We start from the raw sequence: 10,912 nt of genomic DNA, 5'->3' as shown, positions 1-10,912 counted from the left end.
GGAGATTCCTCAAAAAATTAACAATAGAACTCCCCTATGATCCAGCGATAGCACTGCTAGGAATTTACCCAAGGGATATAGGAGTGCTGATGCATAGGAGCACATATACCCCAATGTTCATAGCAGCACTCTCAACAATAGCCAAAACATGGAAAGAGCCTAAGTGTCCATCAATGGACGAATGGATCAAGATGTGGTATCTCTATATGATGGAATACTACATGGCAATGATAAAGAATGAAATCTGGCCATGTGTAACAACATGGATGGACGTTGAGGGTGTTATGCTGAGCGAAATAAGTCAGGCAGACAAGGACAGGTACCATATATTTGCATGTATAGGAGGATTAGGAGGAACTTAACGGAGGACCATGGGGGAGAAGAAGGGGAAAAATAGTGGGGGAGAGGGAGAGAGGCAAACCATGAGAGATTCTTGAATGCCAAGAACAAACTGAGGGCAGATGGGGGTGATGGGTATGGAGGAGGGCACTTGTGTTATATGGAAACCAACTTGACTATAAACTATTAAAAAAGAAAAAAAATTAAAAATTAAAAAAAATAGAAATGTTTGTTCTTCAAATGATATCATCAAAAAAGTAAGACAACCCAAAGAATAAGCAAATAATTTTACAAATCAAAATGAGAAAAAAATAAGTCCATAATTTGGCCTGTTGTGATAAGTGTCCCAGAAATAAAGTAGAGATAGAATTGAGACTGCCATTTTAGACATACTTATCAACCAATACATTTCTCGTAAAGGTGGATTGATCTGAATACAATATCACTCTTCTTTCTCTTTCAGTTTAATTAACACTAAAGGTACCACATCATGAAAGACGAGAGAGGCAAGTGGTCCTAGAAGGAACTGATCAACACAGACAAATACTAGAGAGGGTTTAGGTAAGATTACATTCTTAGAAAAAATCCATGATTTTTGGCAAGTTGAGAGTATTAACAAGAGCAATTTCTGTGTGATACTGAAACAAAAATTAAATTGTAGTGAAATAAATACTAAGGAGATGAGGAAGAGTAATCAATACTCACAAAGTTTGTGAAGGAAAAAATAAATAGAGGCAGTCTCTTGAAGGGATATGAAGTAAACATGTATTTGAAGGGGGGATACTTCAGAACTGTCCTACAATTTGAGGGACATTATTCATCAGTTAAGCTCTGGGGAGTCTGCAGTGGAAAGCTATCCATCTGGTTGGCTGCCCTAAGATTAGTGTTGAATGTGTCTACTCCCTGAAATTACTTGGCTAACCCCTAGGGCACTAGAGGCCTTATTTCAATTTAAAAAAACAAAGCATCACACCCTGGAGGATGGTTATAATAGAGTGGGGAGGGCTTATAGAGCAGCACACCAAACCAGGGCATCCCCAGGATCTAATTTATTCTAAAACCCCACACTACAGGGATGACAAACAAATTTACAGATCTGCACTGAACAACAAATAGCTGAACAAGACAGCTGAAGCCAGGAGAGCAGAAGCCGCTAAAGAAAGCACTGTCAGTGTGAAAGCCTCTTCAAAGATCCTCCTGAAGTAGTAAGGAAACCAACTAATAATCTATATCCTGAGAGGTGAGGGGGTATCCCACTTTCCAGTAATTCTGTCCTGAATTTAAATTTGGTTAGTATATGCCTTCCACTACCATGACTGGCTTTCCTTATTTGATCTTCACAACTACTAGTAACTCCCTTCTCACAAGCTCTTCACATTTGTAGAGACTAAAGTCTATGATCTGAAAATAGGAGAGTAATGAGGTAGAGCTCTAAGATGATGGGACTTCCCAGTCAGAAGACCATGAAACTACTTTTTAACTTACCTCTCAAAGGAGGAACTAAGAATTGGATGGATTCCTCCTGCACATACTACACTGCATAAAGGAGAGGGTGAGGCAAGAGTGAGAAAATGCTATGAAAACTCCTGCAATTTTGAGTGTGGCATTTCTTTGCTTGGGCATTCAAAAACTTGGTTCCTATAGATCCTTAGTTTCTCAGTGTCTAGAACTCCCACAAAGTTATTTTGGTCAATCTGTTGCTTGATTAGTGATCTGTGGTAGAACAAGGACCTAGAGCTTCCTAGCTCACCATTTTGCTGACATCAGTCTCTCAGGTACACTTTTGATACAATTACTTGAAAGGTTCTCCAAAAATTAAACAATTAACAAAACCAAGAATATAAAAATGAAGAGGATCAACAGTGAAAGTAAGCCACAAAATTGCTTTTTAAAAAAGTCTAAATATACGTGCTATATTTTCATTTTGTACCATATAGAAATATAGTAGCTGTTGAAAGTTTGTTGCCATGGGGAGCCTAGGTGGCTCAGTTGGTTAAGCGTCTGATTTCAGCTCAGGTCATGATCTCACAGTTCATGAATTCGAGCCCTGAGTCAAGCTCTCTGCTAACAGCTCAGAGTCTGAGACTACTTCAGATTCTGTATCTGCCTCTCTCTCTCTCTCTCTCTCTCTCTCTCTCTCTCTCCTGCTCTGTCTCTCTCTCTTTCTCAAAAATAAATAAATATTTTAAAAATTGAAGTTTGTTGCCACTTGTCTCTCCTTCTATCTTTTGTTAATAACATAGGGGATTTAAAAATACAGCTCTAGTTATGTCTTTAACATTCCTTTCATAATCAAAAAAGGAAACAAATGCTATTCTATAGGGTACTAATCTATTGGCCAAGATTATATGGAAGGAGTTCTGGATTTGAATGCATAACATTAAAATTAAAATTTTGCTATAGCTTTGACATTTATTAGTGATTTGGATACATGGATCTCATCCAGACAAACCATTCAACCTGTTTTCTCAGCTGTATGATAAAGATTAAATGAAGTGCTTTATGTCAGAAATTATTCTCCAACAACAAGGCACAACAAGGCACTCAAAAAGCCTGGCCAGAGTTCTAACTGCGACCACATATTCTCTTCCTGAAATCCCCAAGAATGGAGACATCACCTCTACTCCCTAGTTTTACTTACTTGTTATGGATCAGTTATATGCTTCAGTGAAATCCTTATCTCTAGCACCTCAGAATTAACAGTTTTGCAGAAAAAGTCTTTAAAGAGGTAATTAAGTTAAAATGAAATCTTGACCATGGGCCCTAATCCAATGTGACAAGTGTCCTTAAGAAGAAGAAATCTGGGCACAGACGTGCATTTATAAACAATAGACAATGTGAAGACATCAGAAGAAGATGGCCATCTATATGCCAAAGAGAGAGGACTTAGAAGAAACCAGGACGGCCAACACCTTGTTTTTGGACTTATAGCCCACAAAACTGTGAGAAAACAAATTCCATTGGTTAAGTCACCTAATCTGTGATATTTTGATTGGCAACCACTGAAAGCTAGAACAGTCCTGATATGTCTGTCTCTTTATAATGTATCTGTCTCCCACATTATGTTCATGTCACCAGCATATAAAAATATATGCAGGATTTTAGGCACATAGAATCAGCAAATCATTACTTGTATTATATTAAATCTTTATCTTATTATCTACACTGGACCTTCTTTTATTCTTAGGTAAGCTTTTCCCAGAGTCTCAAAGGGATAAAGGATGCATTATATTTAACAGAACTGAATTAATATAGTGAGTTTTATACATGTACAGAATTTTTAACCTTCAGCTAAGCTAACCACAGACTATTCTTGCTTCCATTAATCCATAGGCAGATGCAGAGAAGAAGACATCCCATGATATGGATACCACCCTGAGTATAATCAATAGCTCAAGGTTGCAAGTGTCTGAGTTCATCCTGATGGGGCTCCCAGGCATTCATGAGTGGCAGCACTGGCTCTCCCTGCCCCTGGCTCTGCTCTACATCTTAGCTCTTGGTGCCAACATCCTCATCTTGACCACCATCCAACATGAGCCTTCCCTGCACCAGCCCATGTATCAATTCCTTGGCATCTTGGCTCTTGTGGACATTGGCCTGGCTACCACCATCATGCCCAAGATCCTGGCCATTCTCTGGTTTGATGCCAAGGCCATCAGCCTCCCTGAATGTTTTGCTCAGATCTATGCCATCCACACTTTCATGGCCATGGAGTCAGGCATCTTCCTCTGCATGGCTGTGGATAGATATGTAGCCATTTGCCACCCCCTTCAGTATCCCTCCATAGTCAATGAGGCTTTTGTGATCAAAGCTAGCCTGTCCATGGTGCTCAGGAATGGCCTGCTGACTATCCCAGTACCCATACTGGCTGCCCGGCGACACTACTGTTCCAGAAATGAAATTGACCACTGTCTGTGCTCTAATTTGGGAGTCACTAGTCTGGCCTGTGATGACATCACTATTAACAGATTTTATCAGTTGATCTTGGCATGGGTTATTATTGGGGGTGACATGGGTCTGGTCTTTGCTTCCTATGCTTTGATTGTTCGCTCAGTGCTGAGGCTGAACTCTGCTGAAGCAACATCAAAAGCAATGAGTACCTGCAGCTCCCATCTCATCCTCATTGTCTTTTTCTACACAGCCGTTATTGTGCTGTCTGTCACTCACCTGGCGGGAAGAAAGGTCCCCATCATCCCTGTTCTCTTCAATGTGCTGCATAATGTTATGCCCCCAGCCTTTAACCCCATGGTGTATGCCCTCCGGACCCAGGAGCTGAGAGTGGGCTTCCAGAAGGTACTTGGTTTGGGTGAGAATGTGTCCAGGAAGTGAACTAACTTTCGATGGCAGAATTTTACATTTGGTATTACAGAAAGAGCACAGGCTTTGGAGCACAACAGCCCTAGGTTAAAATTCCATGTCTCCCAATTGCTAGAAATATTGATTCAAATTAATTAACCTCTTTTGTACAGCACATACTATGTGCTAGGCACTGTTCTAAGCATTTCTCAAATATTTACTCATACAATTGCATAACAACCATCTGAAACATGTACAATTGTTACTTACACATTCTGCAGGTGAGGCAAAAAAGTTAGTAAACTTGACCCAGGTCAAATAGGAAGGAAGTTGCAGAGTGAGCTTAGAATCCAAGCATTCAGGCACCAGTCTCTGTTCTTAACCTTTACCCTTTTCTCTATATTCAACCTTGTTACTAATTTTTTGAAACATAAATTAAGATGACGTTAAAAAGGAATGATATCCAAGTGAAATTATAAATTTCTTGCCTTTTGATAAAAGAAATTCAATTTAAATTTGGCAGCAATTTTCCTGTCAAATAGTAAACACAGCACTTTTTAAATCTTCCATAGTCACTCTAAAGGAAACCTGTTAGCTTTAAGAATGTAGATCAAGATTTTGACAGTAATTATTTTGTTACTTATAAAGTTTTTACCACCTCTTGAGTTTATTTGCATTAGAGCCTAAAGAGGAATATTCCAACTACATTTTGTTAACATTCAACACTACTTGGATTTCTCTATTGAATTCAGAAAATCCTAATGATATCCAATGGTTCAGTGAAAGTATAACGGTCACCAAAAATATCTAAAGAGGATTTTTTCCTGTAAAAGAAATAGTATATGTTTGGGAACAAAAAGAAGGGAAAGTTGGTCTAATTTTTTAAATTTATTTATATTCCAGAGTATAGATCGATAAGGGTGGAAGTTTGGCTCCAAGATAACACGTGGATGTGACATTCCCGACTCAATCACATGGCATTATAGCAGACTTTGCAAAGAGAAGCCTAACTTGTGCCAGTAAATTTGGAAGCTAAATGTGACAGCATTAGGCCATTAATCCTCAAGGAACTGAATCATCTTTCCATTGACAGAGTGAGTTAGATAGAGTTTTATTATATCTAATGTCAAGGCAGAATTGGACCATGTGCTTTCACATGTTGTTAACTGTGATTCCAAACACCAGTGACACTACTGTTTCAAAAACAAAAGTACTGACAACTGATAAACAGTAGTGCACTAATGTATGGGTCAAAGCCTGTTACTCTTTCCACAAGAGGTTGGACCAAGTCCCTGAGATCCTTTGACATATCAAGGAGAAAAAAAAAAAAAAGCCCCCCCCCAAAAAAAAGATACCAGAATCTCCTATAATCTGACCATCCAAAAAATTGGATCCATTTCTATTAATGGCTGATAGAATCACTGAAGCAAATTCTCCCACTGAGAACAAGTAGAAATCATGGACAAACATATTTAAATGGTTATAGAGATTGGAAAACTAACAAATTAGTAAAAATTATGAGAGACTCAGAAAGACTTCCTTTCAGCTCTAATGTGTAAATAAAGTTTAGAGATTGTCATTCCCATCCTTACATCAAGAAAAAGTGGCACAGACTGAAAATCAACCACTTTCCCTGGACCCACGAGAGGACTGAGGAGACAGGGATAATTACTTCCTAGTGTCAGAGAGATATCTTTCCTCTAGGTGGGAAATGGCTCTAATAAAGTCTCTTCCCCTGGAGATGAGGCCTTTATCATGGAGAATGCTCTGGGATTATTTCACAATGTTAACTTTTTCCCTCCTCCTGCCAAAGCCATGGGGCCCTTCTTGGATCTGTACTGTGAGAATCTGCTGGATATCAAGTGTGGGGCCTCCCTAAGACTGTAGCCGCCAAATAGTTCTCATTTTCATACTAAACCACATTCATACTTCTGCACTGTGTCAAAATTTGATGTCTTTCTACCAGTTTGTGACTCCAGCAGCTTCTACTATAAGTAACCAGATTCTCTGTGTTTTCCTATCTCTCCAAATTTTGGGATAGCATTTTGCCCTGCAACAATCAATTCCCTGATGGGTTCAGGAAAAGTTATTAGTATTCCTTTTCTTCTTTTCTTTTTCTAAAAAATTGTTTTAATGTTTTACTTATTTCTGAGAGAGAGAGAGAGATAGCGTGAGCAGGGGAGGGTCAGAGAGGGAGACAGAATCTGAAACACGTTCCAGGCTCTGAGCTAGCTGTCAGCACAGAGCCTGATGTGGGGCTCGAACCCACGAACCGTGAGATCATGAACTGAGCTAAAGTCGGACACAACTGACTGAGCCACCCAGACGTCCCACTATTCCTTTTTTTCCTGATTTTTCTTCTTGTAAGGACAAGAATGAAGACTTTTAAGTTCTTTACACATCAGAAGTCCTAGTATTGGGTTAATATCCAAAGTACAAAAGAAATATCCATAAGTCTACACTAATATAAATAGATGCTTTAATAAATATATGAATGGAAGATAATAGACAAATCTTCCATGTAAAAACTTTCCAAATAATTTATGTATATACACCATCCTTAAATAGCTGAAACATAATTCCTTACTTCTTAAGTGCACAGCTCCTTACTTCTCTCCCAAGAATACAGTACAGGAAGTGGGAGAAAGAATAAGTTCACAAATGAAGAAACCCAACAAACACTATGTCAGCTAGGTGATCACATTTACATCAATAATGATAAATCGTGTGCATAATAAGTATCTTTGATATGATATGATGAGAAGAGACTTTACCTCTCTGGTATTTCACCAGAAACACATAACCCTGGTCTAATTATAAGAAAAGTATCAAAGCAAAAGGACTGTATGGAGACCTGACAGCTGATTGCAATGTTGTGTCCTGATGGAATCCTGGAACATAAAAAAGACATTAGGTAAATTTTTAAAAATCTGTATAATGTATGTACTTTAGTTAATAATATTGTATCAGGATTGGTTAATTAAAGGTAACAAGTGCACTGTACCAAAGAAATCAATAATAGAGAAGCTGGGAGTGGGATATGTGGGAATTCTCTACACTATCTTCACAACACTATTCTAAAAATCTAAGACCATTTTACAATAAAAAGTCCATTTTTCATTTGCTATTTTCTATCTTTTTGATTAGGTCATCCTAGTTGGTGTGAAGTGGTATTCCACTGTAGTTTTGATTTGCCCTTCCTGATAGCTAGTGATGTTGAACATGTATGTGTTCACATGCATATTGGCCACATATATATCTTCTTTTGAGTAATGTCCATTCAGGTCCTTTGTCCATTTTTAAACTGGGTTTTTAGTTGGGTTGTTTGTCCTCTTATTATTGAGTTATAGTATTTCTTTGAATATTCTATATAAAAGCTTATCAGAGATAGGATTTGCATATATGTTCTCTTATTCTGTGGGTTGTCTTTTTAATGTATTGATGCTATTCTTTGAGGCAGAGATGTTTTTAATTTTGATGACACCTAATTCATATATTTTCTGTGTTGCTTGTGCTTTTGGTCTCATAGGTTTTGTCTAATGTCAATGTCAAAAAGATTTGTTCCTCAATTATCATCTAAGGGTTTTAGAGTTTTAGTTCTTACAATTAAGCCTATGATTCATTTTAACTTTTATATATGATGCATGAGGAAAAGGTCCACCTTCATCTTTCTGCATGTGGATATCCAATTATCCCAGCACCATTTGTTGAAAAGACTATTCTTCCCATCAAATTGACTTTGTAACTTTGTAAAAACCAGTTAATCATGTAGTTAATCAGTCCCTTTCTCTCTTCTTGTCTCTGCAACATGTGTCTCTATGCCGCTCAGCCATGTGGTAACTCTAGTTGTAAAGGTCCTATGTCTTCAGGGTCCTATGCCTCAGCATAGGACCTTTACAACTGGAGTTACCACATGACTGAGCGGCACAGAGACACATGTTGCAGAGATAAGAAGGGAGAAAGGGACTGAGCTCTACATGCCCATGTTTTCCTCCTTTACATCAATCACTAATATTAAGACACCCTTACTCTGGAAATTTAGTGAACCATGAACAGAAGCCAAGAGTGTTACAACCATGTACTGGCTTGCAAAAGGCACAAAACATCAAAAAGAAGAAACATGTGCCTCCCTAACATTCGTCAACTACCAATTAGGGTTGTGTTTAGCTGTATAAGACCCACTAGATTATAGTGGCTTAACCAAATTGGAGTTTATCTCATTACACACACACACACACACACACACACACACACACACACACACAGAGATGATTCAGATAGTTCAGAATCGTTATGACACTTCTATTACATCAACAAAAAGTCAGGCTTTTCTACTTTTCTGCTCTGCCATTCAAAGCAATAGCCACCCTCTTCCACACTCAAACCCCAGACAAGAAGGAAGAGATGGAAAAGCAAGCCTCCACAGACCTTTATATCTGATTGGTCAGAAATTATTCTGATGTTCATGTCCAATTACAAGAAAGACTCCAAAGTTGAGTATTTTTGCTTCCCAGTCTCTATGATAATGGAAAGTTATACAAAGGTGGATTTGAATGAATGTTGAATAGCTAACACCCAGTAAAAATAGAAAATACACATGTTCTTTTCATGCATTATTTTCAGGAACTGATAAAATAATAAGCTATCAGGAAAGTCTCAAAAATTCTAAAGTGTAAATAAGTTCCAAAGATCTTTGGATCAACATGATAAATTCAGCACTCACTGCACCTTCCTCCTCCCATTCCAAAACCTATCAATACTGACAAGATATCAATAATAAATCAACCCATAACATGATACAAACAAATGGAGAGTAATTTATGAAACAAAAAATATGAGGAAACTCCAAAAGATGAAAAACTATTGTGATAGAATTATGGAAAACAATGGGAACCCAAAAGGTGCACAGGAAAATACTGCTACAAAAATAATGTTGATCAGATTCAGAGTGGACTGATACTGAAAGAAGCAGAGAGCCATGAGAAAATCAAGCTGCTAATAAATGAGTAGCATAGGAGTAGTAGTCAAGCAGATCTTTCTTCCTGCACATACACTCTTGGACAGAGAAGTAGGCCAAAAGTCAAGAAACAGTGGTGGGTATTCCAGAATATTAAAGATTGGATAGGAGATCAGGATAGTGACCCACGTGGCTCTAAACAATCATGCCCCATGAAGCACGGGGCATAAGCTCAGGCATAAGTCAAGCTATTAGGACATCCTACAGTTCCCAGACAACATGATACATCAATCAAATACAACAGTATCCTGATAATGTGTACTAGGAGAAACAAAAAATCAACGACCAAGATGGCTAAACTTTAGATATTTTTTCCAGACTACAGGCTCCTGGCCTTTGTTTTTAAAGAACACTTGTTTGAGCAAATTTGCAATTATACATTCTTTTTCTGCCCCTTTGCAGTGTATATAAATCTTTTCTTAACCTCTGGCCAATTTTACAACCTAGGAAATGTCTTTCTCAAGGACCTGGGAACTATCTCCTAAAATGTAAACATTGAAAGAGATAGCACCCCATCTCCCAGTTCCTGTAGAGGGCACCAGCCTAACCTCGAAAGGCACCAATTAGCAAACACAGGTGGCTTAATCACAGATAAAATCATTGGCAATGCTCAGGAATAATTCAATGTGCTTGACAATTCCCACTGATTCACTTCCCACTGAAATCCTCCAATACTTTTCCACTTGCTCACCCCAGGGCTTAAACCTATTCCACCATGCCCCAGCTCACCCCTGCCTTTCTGCCTGCAGTTCAACTGAGTATCCAGACCTAATCTGTGCTCTCTTTTCCCCTTGCTGGCAGAGACATAAGAATGAAATCAACTTCCACTGACTCATCCTGTCTGGTACAATTTTATTTAACACCAAATACAACAAGATATTTGAGCAAAATCAACAGAAGACAGTGACACTAAAGTTCACAAACATGTGGTGCCTAGATAGTTCAGTCAGTTGAGCATCTGATCATCTTGATTTTGGTTCATATTCAGGTCATGATCTCATGGTCGTGAGATCAAGCTCCACATTAAAGTCCATTTTGAGCATGGAACTTGCTTGAGATTCTCTCTGTCCCCCTCTCTCTGCCCCCCCTGCACTCATGCTCTCTCTCCCTAAATAAACATTTTTTAAAGTTCATAAACATAATTCATGCCTAAAGAGATAGAATAAATTCAACATAATTAAAAAAAGCTCCTCTCAAGGTAACCTTCTCTATGCCAACTCCCTACTTCAAAAATCTACTGACTCATCCCTTCACATCTAA

At 38.3% G+C, this 10,912-nt stretch overlaps 1 protein-coding gene across 1 annotated transcript; it reads left to right on the top strand.

Annotated features, from left to right (window-relative positions):
• Positions 1 to 3,702: 3,702 nt before the first annotated feature.
• On the top strand, positions 3,703 to 4,668 carry LOC120221473 (olfactory receptor 688-like). The gene has a single exon (XM_039218871.1). It carries the CDS (start codon positions 3,703 to 3,705, stop codon positions 4,666 to 4,668), a length of 966 nt encoding a protein of 321 aa, XP_039074802.1.
• Positions 4,669 to 10,912: the final 6,244 nt, after the last annotated feature.

The sequence above is a fragment of the Hyaena hyaena genome, unplaced genomic scaffold (genome assembly GCF_003009895.1).
Source record: "Hyaena hyaena isolate Hyena2069 unplaced genomic scaffold, ASM300989v1 scaffold_779, whole genome shotgun sequence".
Taxonomy (NCBI): Eukaryota; Metazoa; Chordata; class Mammalia; order Carnivora; family Hyaenidae; genus Hyaena; species Hyaena hyaena.
The sequence above is the reverse complement of the archived record's forward strand: the minus strand, read 5'-3'. Positions and strand labels throughout refer to the sequence as shown.

What these genes read in the sequence shown, in the direction of transcription:
- LOC120221473 (XM_039218871.1), top strand. Translation starts at nt 3,703, where the DNA reads ATGGATACCACCCTGAGTATAATCAATAGCTCAAGGTTGCAAGTGTCT.